An 18,612-nucleotide genomic window follows, 5' to 3' on the forward strand; every position below is an offset into this window, starting at 1 on the left:
TGATCCATTTTCTGGTGATGGCACACATCGCCAGTGCCTCTCAGCTCTCTGTGTGTGCACTGTCATGTCGGGACGATGCTACCATTTAGCCTCTTGCACACCAACACTTGCATTAAACATCGTTTGCCTCTGTGGGGCTCGCTGCAGTGCCAGCTTCCAGAAAGAAAGCAATCTTTATCACAGTAGGATCGAAGCTGGCAAACAATCACTGTGGAAATAGGGGGTCTGTGATTTCCTTTTCTCTATGGCTTTGGACTGCAATGCACCAAAGACATTTTGAAGTGAGCAGGCAGGAACACACACACACACACACACACACACACACACACACACACACACACACACACACACACACACACACACACACACACACACACACACACACACACACCTTCCTCTGCTGGGGACTGACACAATGTCAGACAGAATTAAGCAACAATAACAGAAATAACCCCCGGCAGTTGCCAGATAGAGAACAATGGGCTCCGGGCCCATGCCGGGCTCTGCTACCTCGGTGTCTAAACACTGAGCTCGGCCACCTAGTCCACTCCACTTCCTGCTCGATAAACACAAGGAAAACAGCCGGCTGCTTTTCCTGAGAACACAGGGCGAAGGGAAAAGAGGCTCACCGGAGGACATGATGCTGGGGGAGAGGAATCTCACTGACAGACGCAACACACTGGCGGGCTCTTACGTAGGACAAGATATGAGGGTGCTGCTGACTCAGGCCAGAAAACATGTTGACCTCCAGTGTCTTACGGATAGACACAGTCATGTGCTGTATTTCAACATTTTACTTCACTTATCTCTCTCTTTGTGCATAAAAGATAGCCTCGGGGGTTTATTGCTATGCCAGTTCACATACTCAGAGTTCAGCTTCTAGAAATCCACTTCTAAAATTACTTTTGTCCCTCAATTTCAATCTCTGGATTTTTCCTAGGTTTTCAGAGTTGAAATAATTCGAAATCTTAAGTTATTTTAAGTTTTTTCCCCACATTTTCTACCATTATCCTTTTCATATTTGTGAAAGAAAGCTGGCAACACTTACCGTACATTTAGTCAAAATTCAATTTATTTCACCACATAACTTTTGAGATTTAATGAAAATATATGTGGGTGACCATAACTTGTGCAGTTGACCGATCACAAAGGGAAGCAGCGAGACCTGTCATGTCCCATAGCGACGTAAAAATTGGGGAAGGTAGCGGTGGAGAAACTTAACACGTCTGAATCAGAGCACAGTGAAATATATGACACAGCTAAACTGTTTCACCAATTTTAATTTGTGGGGGAAAATTAGACGGCTCCTGAGAGTTTCTGGTTGGCGTTCGTGTTTATTTCAGTCGCTAGCAAAACTAGATTGTTACCTAACGTTAACACTAGGTTAGTATAAATTATGTTTTTTTTTGTTTAAGAAGAAATTTTTTTTTTTTTAATTTTTGCTATAATATCTTTTTCTATTTCATGGGCTATTTGGGATTTTTGTGGTAATGCATATATAATGATTAAAAAAACAAAACAAAAACATTTCGACTACTGATATGGACCATCAATCAGTTACCCCAGCAATGGCTGAAGCATCGAAGCATTCAGGTCAGCCCTAGGACTTTGGGCTGACCTGAATGCTTCGATGCTTTGATCAGCGGTTTGATGAAGCTACGTGACTACCTCTACCTTCAGCCCTGCACTTTGGTAGTCATTATTCAGGATATGGGTTAGGCAGCTACAGCCACCAACAACGGTTCAACAAGGGCAAATGTACATGATAGGCTCGATATTTAAAAGGCTGAGATGCGACAGGATCTGAACATTCAGGTTTACTAAACACCACGTTAGTGAGGTTGTTGCCTACATAACTGTGAAATAAAAATACCATACCTGTTGATAATGTGACTGAGGGGAAGCCAACAGTACAGAGCTACTACAACAGCAAAGGGGACACAAAAAAACAAAACAAACTACAGCCTCGTCTTTGTTTAAGCTTCTCACTCAATCCAGCAGAGCAGCTCTATCAATAAACAGTAGTTCATACTGAACCTTTACTACCACTACTCCCAACACGCTCTATAAAGCCCTAAATAGCTAAAATCCTATAGTTTAGCTTTGAATTTTACACTCCAGATACCAATTCGGTTACTGATTCCGAGCACCTGCCGACACCGATTCCCAGTCCGAGCCAAGTTGGGTCTTTTTCCTACATATAAAAATATATGTACACATCACTGCATCAGACTCATTGGGGTCACTCGAATGTAAGGTAACACGAGGACCGAGATTGCTGTGGCACTAAAAACTAAATACGTCATGACTAAATCAATATAAGTGACAGCAGAAACACTGAATGTTATAACTCTACTAACACAGAGGCCGTATTTAAAGTGGATTGGTGCCAATTCAGCACTGGTCCAACTTTGTGTTGGACCTAGAGTAGCTACAAACAGGAGTTCTAAGACTGATTGATGAGAGCAATTTAATTGGTAAAGCGACACAATAGAGACACTTCTAACATCACTTATGCTCTTGTACGGGCCTTTGAAAACAAACTGTGTTTGATCATGACTTGCAAAAGACCCAGCCCTGATTTTTCTGCCAATGAAATGTTTGTGTTGTGATGCATCGAATAAAAGTTAACGTAATGAGTGTGACCTTTCAGAAGTGCGCCACTGCCAGCAGATTCTCTTCCACAGACGTTAAAAGCAGCATTTGTTCCAGATGTTTGTGTTTCTTGAACCCCTGACATTAAGGTTAAAGTCAGTTGATGTCTGTGACCCAAAAGCAGGCTCAAATCAGCTTTTGAAAGTCATGCAAAAGAGACTGCCAACAACCTTGCTTTAAAAAGGTCAGTTTTATCCAATTCCAACATTTTGCCATTCGATTCAAAATCGAACATTTACCTTTGTCTTATCTCAATGAAATGAATCTATCTGGAAGTAGCAACAATGTGTTTCTTATGTCTTGCATCCTTAACACCCGAAATCATCTATTTTGGTTCTTTATAGCTGTGTGGCTCAGACCAAAGTGCTTCAAGATGGCAGGAAATCAACTGGACAAGCAACAGACAAGGACAAGCAACAGACATCAGAACTAATTACTGTAAATGTACACAATTACTGGAGAAACGGGAGAATACACAAAGCATGCAACAGTCTAATAAAAGCGCTATGATGTCAAGATCTATTTCTTCTCCATTGTCTAAATGAGCAAGTGGAAATGCGCTTGATGTTATGGGCAAAACAGGATGTAATGACCTCATATAAATAAGGCGCAAGTTTGGACAAGGGAGGACAGTATGGTACAGTACATAAAAGCATCGATGCTCATACTTGCATGCGGAGAAAGGTATTTGAGATTCATGAAAAATGCCACTGTCTCCACGGATCAAAGCTACATCCACACATACATTTTAGTCCTCAATGGGTCCTCTTCCTCCCAGACAGAGCTACTGCTTAGACGGGAAAAAGGGGTTGTGCAGGAGTCCACTCAGCGGACATAACCAAGGGAAAACAGGATACAGCTGGTCAGCACTGACTGCCAGAGCCAACATAGATAAGAAGAACCAAGGCTTGTATTCTATATGAGGTGTCTTCAGCGGCAACAGTATACAGTACAACATGTTTTCAACCTTACCAACAGTGTTAATGCAAAAAATTCAATAGTTTCCTTTTAAAATGCAAAATATTAAGAGACAAAACACAGCTACTGTTTTAAAGATCTGAACAGGAAGGCTCATATGCTCATGATGTAGAAGTAATGATGACTTAATATTTCTCATGAATTAAATTTTTTTTTTTTAAATTGAAAAACGACAGTCAGTGCTACATTAAAAATAAATTACTAATTTCATAAGATACTTGCTGCCAAAATCATATAGGCGCATATATAGGTCAATATTGACTTATTGCAGATATTTCCATATCAATGTATGTGTGAGCGCATAAGTAACAATAAATTGAAGTAGAGAAATGCCAAACATCTAATTGAGGTAGGTTTGAAACAGTGATACCATTTGTCAGCTAGAAAATTTATTTTTTCAACTGTAAAATCTCCCGCTCTGTACATATCTTGGTCACAATACTTTAAAATAAAAATATTTGTTTGTGATTATCGTCCAATATATCGTTATAGTACTGAGAGTTGTTATCTTGTAATGATAATAAACATTAGGCAATAAAATTTAAGTTTTGAAAAAACAAAACAAAAAAAAAACGTGTTAAATTTCTAATCTCATCCACTTCCAGTTGCAGGTTTTGGAAGTCACAGCATTGAGATACGTGTGAAGTTTCGACTTACTGCTGCGTGTGGCGTTGTCCCAGTCCCAGGCCTCTAAAATCAACGTGTACGTCCGCTGGAAAGAGAAGAAAGTAGAACAAAAAAAAAAGTCAAAAAAGGAGTCAGGTGAAATAACCAATGAAATTACATCTTTTTCACTCAGCTGCACATTAAAAGGCTGAAGAGTTTGTTAATTTCTGTGTACAGAGGCCTAAAAGGGCAACCACATCCCAATATTGCTGTCCACTGGCTGATTTCATTTGGCCAATGGTCTGCAGCATCTGTGACACTGCAGCCTTATAATAAAGTGGCCATCACCCTCAGTAGGAATCGAAAATCAACACGATTCCAGTAAATAACCTAAGGTTGCATATTGTGTGAAGATATTTTAGGCAGGAGAGTATTAAGCACGAACAAAACATAACATTTACAACTATTAAGCATGCACCACACTACAACAATGATAACACCTGTTGTACTATCAGAAGTTCTCTAATTTAAGTTCCTACTTGTCACAGATCACTCACATTCTAACATTTCCATTTCAGGTGACTTGAGCATGACTAAGCTAGAAAAACTCGATAATTTAGCATTTCACCAGCTAGAAAATGCTAAATGGAAAATATACCGTTTAAAAACAAAAGATAAAGGCATCCCTAGAATGTAAAACTGTATTTTGAAGATTTTTTGCCACATCTCAAATCATTACAAATGACCACATGATGTCTGTGTCTACTCTCAGACAGGTGATCATTTCAGCCATAGTCAAGCAACTCCTCTACAGACATCAAAAGACACACACACACACACACACACACACACACACACACACACACAGATGATGCAAAAAATTGATTTCATTGCTACTACATAGTCGCGTATGCAACTTGACCCCGTTACCCACAGCTGCGCTTGAGTTATGCTGCAGATGAAACCCAATGAAGAGAGCAAGATGTGGTAAGTACAAGTGCGGGAAGAAGCTAAAAGAAGCTGCAGGACTGAGAAGTGGAGAGGAAAGGATGCAAGGGAAGCATTAAACCAAACTGTCTGGGCTGTACCAACTTTCCTCTGGCTCAGTATGCAATGTAGAGGTATGAATGCATGTATGTACCCATGTTCCTCAGTTCAACTGAGGAAAAGGCCACAGATACACGCAGATACTCATGTTGAAGGTGCAAGTTAACTAATCAAAATAAGGAAAATGTTACTATTTGCCAAAATTGACCAAATGATTTCATACTCTTGTTCATCCCTCTATGGTTTGTTAAACTATGGGCAGATACTGTGTGTTTTTATTAATCTTTTATGACTTGTTAACTCACACTATACGTTTTAATCAGCTTTGGTTCATGGCCAGAACCAGCGACTTTTACGCTCACACTGTACAGATAACTCGATGTGGGTGCTCACACTCTAAAATTAATGAGGGAAGACCAATTTGATGTTAAAATCAGGCTTAAGCTGTCTCATACCACGGCTGGCACATGGTTTGCAGTCTCCATTATCTTATTAGACTTATTTGGCTGGAGCAGCTCAACATCTTGGAAGATATGCTTATTCGCATTCCTGCTGAGAGTTAGATGAGACGATTGATACCACTCTCCTGACTGTGCGCCTAATACGAGGCTAGAGCCAGGAGGTGGTTAGCTCAGCTTACCATGAAGACTGGAAGCAAGGGGAAACAGCTAGTCTCCTTCTGTCCAGAAGGTTTATTAAAAAACCAAAAAAACAAACAAAAAACAACCCACATATCAACACCTCTAAAGCTGTCCCCAAAATGTCTAACTATGACTATGTCTAACTTGAATGTAATGTTAGCAACAGGGTAACCCTGATGCATTAATGCAGTCGTTACCTGACGAGATGCTAATGTTGGCTACAGCAAATCATGGTTCTCAATCCTGGTTTTTATTGAGACCCACACAGTTTACGTTCTTACAGCCCCCCCCAGACCTTATGTTTTCTGAGAGCCTCCCACTGAAACCCACTTGGACTGTTCTTTCTGACTCTGTTCTAATCCGAACAAGTTTCCTCTAACAAAATGTATGTACACAACAAGGAATCTTAAGAAAGGCAGTTTGTCTTCCACCGTGTTTTCAGGAAAATTAAAGCCTCAGTGTGTTTGATGTCCATTAAGAAGGTCACTTTGCCAATATTAGCTGTGTGAGATGAACTCTGCTTGGCTTTGTCCTTGGTTGTCAGACAGCGAGGTAAATCAGCAGCTAAGGGGATTATCTGGTTTCACACCAAGTTATGCTTCACTATTGACCAGTATACCAGTAACAGTGCAGTGATGAATGTGTTTTACCTTGTGACGAATTGATTAGTTGATTAATCAACTAGTGGATCAACAGCAAGTTATTCAATAAAAAGGTTGATAATACTTTATAGTATGGACAGATTATCAAGCAAAACAGCTAAAACATTTATTGTTTCCAGTCAATTTATACAGTTTTCAACTGAATACATTTGTTTTTGGACTGTTGGTTGAAGAAGTCACCTTGAGCTCTCATAAAATGGGATGGCTATTAGGGCAGGCACTAGCACTCTGCGTTATCGATTAATCGGACGATTGTTTTTTCGATTAATCAATTATTTAGTCTATAAAATGTAAAACAAAAGTTGAAAAACCCAAAAATATTCAATTTGTTATTATATAAGACATAAAAAGGCATCAAATAGTCACATTTGAGAAACTGAAACCAGTGAAATGTTGCCATTTTTGCTAGAAAAATTATGGTTAATTGATAATCGAAACAGCTGCTGGTTAATTTGCTCTGAATGGACTAATCAATTAATCGATTTATTGTTTTTATTCGCTTTGTTATTACTATTTTCGGACTTAGTAAGGAGTAAACAGTTTATTTAAAAAATAACCTGATTAAATCGATAACACAAATAATCACTAGTTACAGCCCTTGCTTTACCTATGATCCCCACTCCTATTGCACTGTCATGACTCCAAATACAACACTTATCTATTTTGTGATATAACAAGTATTTGAATGCAACAAAATTGTGTTTTGTTAATTTACATTCACATTTAAATGACACTTTATGGATGTTGAAGAATTGTTCGTTGAAACATGCAAAATTTAAAATTCTTTAAACTGTGCTAACCTGAGTTTTTTTTGCACAGCTGGTCTGAGTAAACATGAACAGGAACAGGAACAGGAACAGGAACATGAACACACACACACACACACACACACACACACACACACACACACACACAAAAAAACACGGAAACTAACCAAGCTAACCTGCATCACAGGAGTAATCTAGCTGGTGTGCTGCGCACTGCTAGGCAACCAGCTGACCTAAATAGCATTCATTACGTCACCACCAGTGACAGTTGTAGTAGCCACAATGTGACTACTCTGACCTCCAGTGTAAAGTCATTGATAAAACGTAGGTCTGGAAGGGTGGTGGAAAAAGAAAAAGAAAAAAAAAAAAAAAGAAAAAAAAAAAAAAGCATTCGGCAAGTATCTGAGGGACTTGGGGTTTGCTTGAATGAAGTGGGAAATAGAAATCAAAAGGAGGGGGACTGGAAAATGTGTGTGTGTGTCTGTTGTTGATCTGGGGGACCAACAAGCTGGTAGGCTGGTTGCTGCTGGGCTGTGGGATTAAGTAGGCTTGTCTGGCTGTGGGTGGTGGCGGGAGTAAGGGGAGGGGAGTGTTATTGTGGAAGGCCACGGGTGACAAGAAAAGGGTATGGAAGATGATGTGATAGGGGTGAGCTAAAGGGCTCAGGTCAGAGTTTGCACAGCGGGTGGTACAGCTGCACGAGAATGTAGCTGCTGGCAAGACGTGAGATGCCAAAATGAGGCTGGGGTAGAAGAGATGGTTGAGAAGAAAAACTATAGTTAGAGGAGAGGGGTAAGGTAGAGGGGAGGGGGTAAGGTAGACAAGAGTCTGGGGGTTTGGGCAAAGGCAGGCAGTCTACGGATGATGCTCGTGCTGCTGTTGCCGGAAGCTCTGCCAACCCGTCCAACCGCAGACGCACAACAGATGCGCCCTAAAAGATGGATTATTTGACATGAACGTGGATCATCCCACGATATGTAGCTCGGCTTCTGACCTTTCCACCCATCACCCCTCCCCCCACCGCAAAAGGGAGGGCTGGCTGCTCCAGTCTGAGCATGTGGTTGGGTGTGTGCATATGCCAATGCGTACAAGAGGAGAGATGAGTGGCAATGCATGCATTAGTGACTGGAGATTTTGACCATAGGATGATGGCCGCCTGTATCGTCAGACTACCCAAGCGTTGAAGACAAATCTCGTCAAAGACCAAAGAAAGAGCAGGTGGCCATATTGTGACCTGCACCTAGGCTTTCTTGCATGCCTACAGGTTGTAAATGTTTGGTTAAATAGTCCCCTGAGTCAGTGTGTGTTGGTTGAGCAAAGCCACGGACTAGTCTGGTTTCCCACAGACCATCCCAGTCTGTGATTAGCTGGATTAAGTGACAGCTGCCCAAATGGTTGGAACAAGATAGATGGATGGGCAGGGGGATAAAGGGGAGGAGTGGGGGAGGGAAGGGGGAAAGGCTACTGAACAAAGACCCTTGTCTCAACACCGTAATTCACCCCCATCCCAATCAAAACCATTGTCCATGAAGAGACACGGTCAGCACGAGGACAATTAGTGTCAGCATGTGTGCTACTGAGCCTGGGCAGGACAGTTACATGGCTGAAGTCAAAAAGAAGGCAGCCAGTGGTTCTGGTAGGAGTCCTAATTTTATAATCTACCTGTGCTACAACTCTGAAAACGACCTAATTCCATTAACCTTCCCTTTTTCTCAGCTCAAAACACACGTCAACAACACTTCACGGTGTGAAATACTTCAGACACTATGAAGAATCCTCTGTCAGTCAAATCTCCAAAACCCAACCTGGCCCTTCCCCTAATGGATTAGAGGATTTACTAGGAGAAATCCTAGTTTTCAAGTCAAAAAGGAGGGCACGGTGAATAAAAAAAAAAAAAAAAAAAAAAAAAAAAAAAAATTGATGTTTTTGTGTCATGTACTCGTTGAATATGTGTTTGCTTGAAATTCACTAACACCCAAGTGCTATCTTTGCATCACATTGCACAAAATGGACCAAACCTAGTCCTTTTATTGGATCCAGGTAGAGTAAATTGAGTCATCGCATAAGTCCATTTTTATGAAAGCAGAATACGTGATGGTGGTGGTGTCTGGGGAGAGCCACAGGTGTAGGTTCCCACGCCAGATCAGTAGCGGACGGGTGTGTGGAAGATGGCCATTGAAATGAAAAGCAACGGGAAACAGAGAGAGATGGCAGTGGGAAGTGGAAGCTGGGGCAAGTTGGGGTCACTAAGCATGGGATCTGCACGCTTCTTTTTCAAAAGAGGGGTCAGCCCTCTTCATGTGGTCCGATGTGCATGTCTGCATCAGAAGAATACAAAGAATGTGAGATCCAGGCCTGGTGTGTAATCCCATGCGAGATCAGCCTGGCAACAATTCGTTGTCAATGGAAGGGTGCATCTGTATTGAGGAACTGAGGTTTGATTGACTCATTTTTGCCTCTTGGAGACAGTCAGGAAAGTCTCAGATGTTGAATGAGCTTTGGGAATTATTCTTCGTAGCTGTTTTTTGATACCTTTCGTGTAACAACTATAAAATTCACACATAAAAACACTGCCTGTAACCTTAGCTATTTCTGTTTCCCATGTCATTGAGAGGTGACCTGAATGTCCACCTCCCTGTTCCCAGCTCCTCCACAGGGATCTCCACTGACATCTCTTGATTTATTGCCTTCCGATGGGACATGAGGTCATCACGATTCATCCCGTGGCCAGCAATCACTGCATGTAATCTTTATTAATCTGTGATGTCAATCCCAGCTTTTGGTTTTACTAGGGTTGAGTCTACGCTATTTCGGCAAGGGCATCAAGCTGTGCCGTCTCTGCTGAAGAGGAAGGGCCACTGGACACAAAAGCATTTACCTTCTTCGGACACCGAACTTAAAAATGATTGGTAAAAATGGCCGAATAACAGCAGTACTCTATCACTCTTAATGGGGATTAATGGATAATAGCTGTCTCTATATGACGAATAATAGAAAAAGATAGTCCAATAAAATTAATCTGTTAAATCAACTCTGAAAAGCCCAGTTGCATCTTTGATTAGAATTGGTCATTAAGACTAACTCCAAGTGAAATAATTTGGTATCATTAATTCCTAATGATACCCAGGGTCATTAATGCATGGGACCAGGAACTTGCTGAATGTCACAAAGCCTAGACGCCCTCTAAGAGCACAATAAGAGAGGTTTCCAATGGGATAGAAGCTTGGAGGCTGAGAGATCAACTTCTTCCAGTCAATACTAAAAGGGAGAAAAAGTAGATGTGAGCTGAGCCAGCTTCCCGGCACTTTGGCACGGGGAGAGGACTCGAATGTAACTCTTTCCAGGTCCAGGCTCCCAGAGGCGAGGATCTAAGACCTACAGTGGCAAAATCCTTGCAAATGTGATGGTGTTGTTGGCAGGCAGAGAAATACAAGCTGGATGGGTTTTGGCCCTTCCTGACATTTGCACTGAACACTGCTGTACTTTGCTTGTCCCAGGATTTCCAAGTAGACAAAACTGGAGCTAGACAATCTTGTATATGTAGAATCAAAATATCAGAGTGTGTAACATATAGAACAAATTCGGTGTTATTCATAAAAATCACATTTTCCCCCACGTCATAATCTGAAAGCTGGAACCTTATCTGACAAAAGATTTCACTTCCATTTGTGCCAGAGAAACAAGTAGTGCCAAAACCTGCAACGGGAGTAGTTTTGGAATTGTATTTTGGTACTACTTGACATAAAAGATACACAATCTTATATAATATTGGATCATTAGGCTTGAGTTTAAGTTCCACCTCAGGAAAATAAGTCCCATCCAAACACCCAGCACCATGTGATAGATACTAGAAACAAGAGTTTTCTTATTAACACACTTTACACCACCATGCAAGTGACCTTTCCTCATAAGAGCCAATTATGTGAAAACAATTATTACTGTATCAATTATTGTTTTTATTGACGACTATTTAGTTGATAAAACAGGGTGGTCAGGCCAAATACTAGGTGTTTTATCTAGTCTTTTTTTTTTTAATGAACCCCTGCAGATAACTTAAGCACCACTGAACTGTGACTCAAGGCATTATAAAAGAAATTTACACTGCTTCAACTACATTTGTGCTTATGGAAGCAGGTTACAGACATTCACATCTCTGCTGGGTAGAGACGGAGAGGGCTGGGAGTTCTGCACACAAGTGTCTTGCCAGAGTCATGTGCCAAGAGATGTCGCACTGAAGGCAAGGCATTTGGCTGGCTGGTGTATGCCGGATGTGTGTGCGCGTGCATTCACCACACACACACACACACACACACACACACACACACACACACACACACACACACACACACACACACACACACACACACACACGGCCCATTGAGCATGCAGCTTCTATGCCAACAGGGTCATTACCCATGCACTTCGAATACAACAAACCCCTCCCCTCGTGGTGCTAATTAACCAGCATGATCCAAGACTATGCAACTTGTAAAACAAACACCAACACATGCACATTTGCATAGGAAAACTAAACGACTTCACATGCAGAACACAGATATATCAGAGTAGATATCCTCTAGTTTACTTTTAAAACAGTTAAGAAAAAGAAACTGAAGCCACATGGTGGGGAGAGTGTGACACTGCCAAGACAGGAACAGTGTTCACTCATGTTTTAACATTTAAACAAAAACACTAAACCGAGCTCAATTTCTTGCATGATCCAAAATCAAAATGGTCAGTTAAAGAAGGTTGAATGAAAAGTTCATGGATGTATTTATGCATTTATTCATCTTATCTGAAAATACTAGATTGACAAGGCTGGTAGTCACAGTAATAATGTGCAACAATACCTTTTATACTCATGTCACATCTTCATCATCATGTATGCCAAGAAACCATGTGACAGACAACTTAAAAAGGTTTCAAACATTCAGGTTAAACCTCAATTCTCGTGGACTCGTGGGTATTTGTCAATTACTTCCTCAGGTGTTCATTAGCCTTAAGAAGTCTGCGAGCTATTATGGCAATAGACGTACTTTAGAAACATTAACAGGCTAACTCCTGATCCAAAGCAACAGGGCGCCTGACTGGAGAGCAATACGGCACCGCCTCCAGCTGAGCCCTATTATCATTTCAAACAGGTTCAACAGTACAGTGAGAATTTAACTGCCTATGTAATGACATGCTTTAATTACCCCCACAAGGAGCCTCCGGCACCTGCACACCATTCATTTAACAAGAGGCAGGGTACACAGTGGCCAACAGCAAAACTCACGTACAGTTCATTTAAAAAGACGCATAAAAGGCAGAGCAACTACGGGAAGACGTGCACACAGCTCACAACTACACATCTGCTGTGCACATCTGTGTGTTACACAACACGTGTGGTTACACAGGAGATGTAGGGGCCAGCTTCAAGCAAAACTATGGAGACAACGCCATTTATTGCAGGCTACAGCTGATGTTCCGATTCATTTCTTCCATACATTTTCCTTGGCTTTGAGGTGTGGCATGTTTTACTTCTTAAAAACTGCAATTCCCATTAACTGTCACAAAGAGGATGTTAGCCCGAGCGTCCCAGTCCCCAACACCAGTCAATATGCATTTTTTTGTTTTTGAAAGTTAGTAAATATGTTCAAGTTCTGCTCTTAAAGTAGTACAAGTAAACTGGTGCTTTTTTCCGTGAGATCAGCCAATCTTCCGTTGTGCTGCAAGGTAATCAAGTCGATTCCCTCCCAAACCAACCAATAATTAATATTACATTTTTAGTGCCCGCCAGTTTTCCCAGTTTTACACTTAAATATGCATATGTCGGTTGAGCCAGTAGTTGGGCTGAAGGCCACAATGCTACAATGTCCCCAGTTTCAGTCCAGCTGGGAGCCTCCGTTGCGTCTTTCCCCATGTCTCCCTCCCCTGTCATTTCCTTTCATCTCCCTATTGTCAACTATTCCACAAAAAACATGAAATGCCCTTAGAACTACATGCCAAAATGTTCCCAACACACTCGACTCTGGCAAGAAAAACAAATTTAAAAAAAAAAAAAGCTCTGGCCTCAGATACTGCAGAGATAAAGATATGGTGGAGCCTTAACATGTGTCACCAGAGTAGAGACTCAAGAGAGAAAACTCATGCAGGTGTCTTTGTCATGGTTATGACCACACCCCACGGGAATACCTGCATCTTCATAACACGGGGACTCGCTTACTGTTTTTGCTGTAAGAGACAAGACATGCAGTCCACACTTCAGGAGTCTTTGAATGTTGGTTTAAAAACTCAAAAATTATGAAGAATTATGAACTGGTCCACGATGGGCTCCATGCAGCGCAGTGGTTTGCAGCGAGGCACCAACCTGATCAGGAATAATGGTTGTCTTTTCATACACTGCTGCTAAGGGATGCATCTCACCCATTTTATTTTTGCAGACTAGGACTTGTTGGCTGCATGCAGATGGACATGAGGAATGCCATCATAGCTCTATTTAAAAATCAGACGCTTACATGTAATGATTATTGTGTTGTAATAGGCCCAATTGGGCAAATTGTTCCAACAAGCTCCATTAGCACTACCTGTCAGTCACCTTGTTTGTCATGTAAGACAGGTTCGTTGAAAGCTTACGAGAGACTAAGAAAACCAGATTCTGCAAAGGCCGATTCGGCACACAGCTAATCTTAAAACAGCTTTTGATAACTTTGAGATACAGTTTGGATTAACAGCTCTGCAAGTTAACTAGGTAAGGAGGACAATACCAGAGGGAAACTAAAGCATTTTGGCCCAGACCGAAGTATGTCCAAAATTAGCAGAAAAGTCAGTGGAACTGCTAAATCTAAATCTGCCCGGGTGAACATTCACCAGCTGAACAGTGAAACTTCTCCAAGCAACTACTGAGACACTTTCTCAACAAAACAGCTTATTCATTGACCCTCTACCAAAAAAAAAAATTGCCAACTTATTGTTCACACTGGCTAAAAACACATCCACCTCCATCAGGTGCCGAGTACGAAAAACAGCCTTTAAATAATGATGGAATGCTAAAAATTTTATTTCCCCTCTCATACACGCTGTGCCTGAAGTGAAATCACAGAACGAACAAAACAAAGTGCTCTCGGAGGAAATCCCCGCCGCCTCCTCCCTGACACCATTACACAGATCCATTTAATATTAAGAATGTAGTCAGAGTCAGATGGTGATGACAGAGTTCAGTCTTACACGGGCTTCCACAGGGCAGCTGTCCAGATAACACACTCAATACTACAGTCAATGCCACACTGCATCTTTGTTAAATGAGCAAAGCTACTACACAGATGTCTGTCAGACTTGTAAACTCTGGTGACAGGCAACAGTGCGGAGGACACAGAATGTGCTGTGTCTGAGGGGGAAGGCCTTGCTGGGAAGAAATCAGGACACGGGGCTAAAGTGATGATCATTTTCTTGCTACTTCTACTTCTTTGACTCAACACAGAAAGAGACGCGGATGAGCTGGTTCATTTAACAGCTCATTGTCTTTAAATCATGCCGACACTTACGCAAAAAAAAAAAAAAAAAAAATATTTTTTTAAAAACTAAATGAAAAAAACAAACAAAAGAAACGCATTTTGATGTTTTTTTGGTGCAGAATTTACAATTAGCATTTTAGTTACAAGTTCTTAGTCTTGGGTTACACATGAAAGGTACACTGCCAATTAATAGTGACGTATGGGTGACACTCTTTCCCTAAATGTGTAACGGTAACTTTTAGTACTTTTCATTACCTCTGTGTTACGGATAAATACACTCCATGTGTGTTAATCAGAAAGTTTGTTTGAGAGATCAGAAGTCAAAATGTCATCAACTGTGCCAGACTATAAATAATTCCCATGGGGCAGCATGCAATAAAAAGGTTATTTTAAGACACTGTGCTAACACAACTACTCACGATGATTAGAAGAAATAAGAAAACCAGAAAGACGTCTTTCATGCCTGATGCATGATAAATATAACCTTAAAATGATAAACAGGAATCAAAGAGGTTTAATGTAAAGCCCTTAAAAAGAAGCAGAACCTGTAATCTAATAATCTAATCTAAATTTAATATGGAATGATTTAGAAGTTTGATAAATTCAGACAGATTTAATGCTGCTTTTCGATTCAAACAATCACCGTTTTCTTGCTGCCACAAATGAGCAGAACAGATGCTGGAATCATCTAGTCGGTGACGAGGCTTTAATGTTATTACTGTGCGCACAAGTCACCACAGTTAACTGAAGCACTAGTCACATGTTGCTTAAGTGGGGCAGTAAAAACAAAACAAAACAAAAAAACTCAAAACATCTAAAATAACTGCGAGGCAGGTCCTGCTCCTTCAAATTGGGCTGCATCTAGTGTGCACAGCACAGCGGTAGGGCGGCAGGAGAAACAGAAAACTCTAAAGCCTCACGACATTTCAAGGTTAGCTTTTCATCTCGTGATGCATCAGCAAGTTCAATTCTTCCAAATATAGTACTTGCCAACTTCTTGTTGGAAATTGACCAGTCTACTGTGGGCATGGACACCCTTTCCTCAGACCGAAGAGAGATTTTGACCTTTCCCGACTGTCCTTCCAAATTTCGTGGAAAGGTGAAAAGCCCCGTACTGCAGGACTCTTTACTGCTCGAGAATCCCACTGATGTACTGCCCTCAACTCTAAGAAACCAGAGTATTACTGAGAAACAGTTTTTCTTCCAGACACCGTAATTCACACAGTATGTAGTTGCAGATGAGGGGGACAGATCTCCACGTTTACTGCAACTAAGATTGCATCAGGTATCATATTAATAGGAATTTCCACACTAAACATGTAGTATGTGCATGAAACCCTTGGAGACCAAACAAAAGCTTCATCTGGATGTATTGTTTTTAATTAGGGCTAAGTTTGGGGTAAGCATATCTTGGTAAGGACTCGAGGCATTGAGACTCTTCTCCTAGCTGGCATCACTGGAGAGCTTTCACTATAAAAACAGCAACGCGGACGTGGAATGCTAATGCTTGTATATAAAACTGTATAACAGGATATTTTTGGATTTTACTACACAGCAAACCCTCTTTGCAGCACATAAAAAGACCCCATCCTTAACTATCTCTATCCCTATTGTTTACTGCAACCTTGAAATGCAAATATCAAGACCTCATGCGCCACTTCCAGAAAAAGAGAGCTCTTAGAAAAAGCCGCTATTTCACCTTGGGAGTTCAGCCTGACTGGCTAATTGCATAATCAATACGGAGCTGAGCTGAATCACAGGTGAGACTCGTGCAGAGTGGCTTTCCACGAGGCCAGGGGAGGAAGGATGGGGGAGGGAACCACAGAGAGGAAAGATAATTGTTTACTCGAGGCCTATGTAGCCGTCTCCTAGCAACAGCTCTCACAAGCTCCGTATCAGGTGTGGCTAACCATGGCAGCCTCTGTTAGCCTTTGGTTCTGCGAGAGAGTGTGTGTGTGTGTGTGCGCATCAAAAATATAAACTAACGCTTTAACTGGCAGAGACAAAGGGAGAGGGAGGGAGGGGGGAAAGACATACAGTACATGTATAGAGCCGAAGTGTTTGAATGAGCCACTACTAAAGTCTCTGTCCTACCTCTTTCCACTATTAACCACCACCACACTGTATCTGTTAGTGTCCCAATCCTGATCTTTTTTTTCCCCCCCTCTCATGTGGCTCTGATCTTGTTTTCTCATCAACATGAACTTTTAAGGGCATGAAGATAACCAGAAAACAACAATGGTAGGAAATGAACACAGCTGACTTGTGTGTGTGTGTGTGTGTGTGTGTGTGTGTGTGTGTGTGTGTGTGTGTGTGTGTGTGTGTGTGTGTATATATATATATATATATTTGTGACAATTTCAGAAATTCAGTAAAATCCAAAAGGGTATATAAACCTACAAAAAAAAAAAGGGGCTTAGAAGAAAAATATACTGTAAGTAGTCTCCCGTTACTGTTCACACATTTTTCAGTGTTGATACTGAGCGAAGGAGGATTTAATCCTGACATATATATGAACAGGTATCCCAAACAGAAAAAAAAACCCAATTGGAGCATAGAGCTCTGGAATATACTGGTGAACATTTTCAGCTACTCCAGCACAGAATTTGGTTGCACTGAAACTTAGCACATTCAAATAGCTGTCTATGGAAATCTATTCACAGACCAAATGCCAACAAGCCCCTTTTCAGAACATTTTGACTTATCCTTTCAAGCCAGACAACTATTCAGAATTAGTCATCATTTGCCAGTCACTGAGCTTTCCCTCCCAAGCCTTGATAAAGGCTTGGGAGTAAAGGAAGTCAGTATTCTTCTAAGTGCCTGATTGTCAAACAGCATCTGACACCCCAAAGCCCCACGCATTTCTGATGCCGCAATTGGGGGGATGCAGCTGTCAGTCTTTGTAACTCGTTGAGACTTGGATTTGCACTTCTCTCTCTAGCTCTCTTGGCATTCTTCACACAAATACGTCTGTCATTCCATGTGTGCAGAAGAGTCAAACACATTAATGCCCAGAGGAAAGTGTGTCAGAAAGTGTGCGCTGTTCCCATTTCCATGAATCACTGTGCCGGGACAGAATTATCATGGAGGAAGTGTGATGCAGCCAGGAGAGGGTTACGATTGCTGGCTTTTGGACCTGCCTGCAGGTGTGTTGGCTATAGACACTTGTGCCTTCAGACTTGGTGAAACAATACGTTGTACAAAACAGTTCTGAGTTTTGAGCATACTGAACCCCTAATGTACATCCAGCCACACAGTCCATTCGCGGTTCGGATGCTGATCCATGGAGGTTATTCAATATGCTACGTAGCATTAATGTAAAAAGTGAGTGGAGTAAGAAAGCATTGGCTGCCTTATAACATCTTCTCTTGTCTCAGTGCATAAATGCACTAAAGACATAAAAAAATAAAAAAAATAACGAGAAACATTTGTGAAAGTGGTTTTTGGGGTCCCAAAAACCCTGAATGAAAAAGACAAATTCAAAACCCCTTCACCTGACTTAATACTTAGTACATTAAAAAAAAAAAAAAAAAAAAACACTAAACAAAGACAATACAGTTCATTTGACGCACATGTGGCCAGAGCTGCGAGCCAAAACGATTCAAATAGTTTGAGTTTATTTCAGGAAAAACTATTGTAATTTTGGTCTGTGAAGATGAACACATTTTATAAATGCGAGTGGGATCGTCTATACCTCACACTTTTGAGATGATCATCTTGTGAGACTGACTGCACACCAAAAGAGTCTACGAGCTGCAGACCA

At 41.2% G+C, this 18,612-nt stretch overlaps 1 protein-coding gene across 3 annotated transcripts in view; it reads right to left on the reverse strand.

Moving 5' to 3' along the window:
- jag2b (jagged canonical Notch ligand 2b) overlaps positions 1 to 18,612 on the reverse strand; it is a 51,460-nt gene that overhangs the window by 25,098 nt on the left and 7,750 nt on the right. For all 3 annotated transcript variants that reach the window (XM_040125313.1, XM_040125312.1, XM_040125314.1), the window contains exon 3: positions 4,291 to 4,345. In XM_040125313.1, coding sequence (XP_039981247.1) covers positions 4,291 to 4,345 — 55 coding nt within the window. The remainder of the gene's footprint in view (positions 1 to 4,290; positions 4,346 to 18,612) is intronic.

This window comes from Xiphias gladius, chromosome 4 (genome assembly GCF_016859285.1).
Source record: "Xiphias gladius isolate SHS-SW01 ecotype Sanya breed wild chromosome 4, ASM1685928v1, whole genome shotgun sequence".
Taxonomy (NCBI): Eukaryota; Metazoa; Chordata; class Actinopteri; order Istiophoriformes; family Xiphiidae; genus Xiphias; species Xiphias gladius.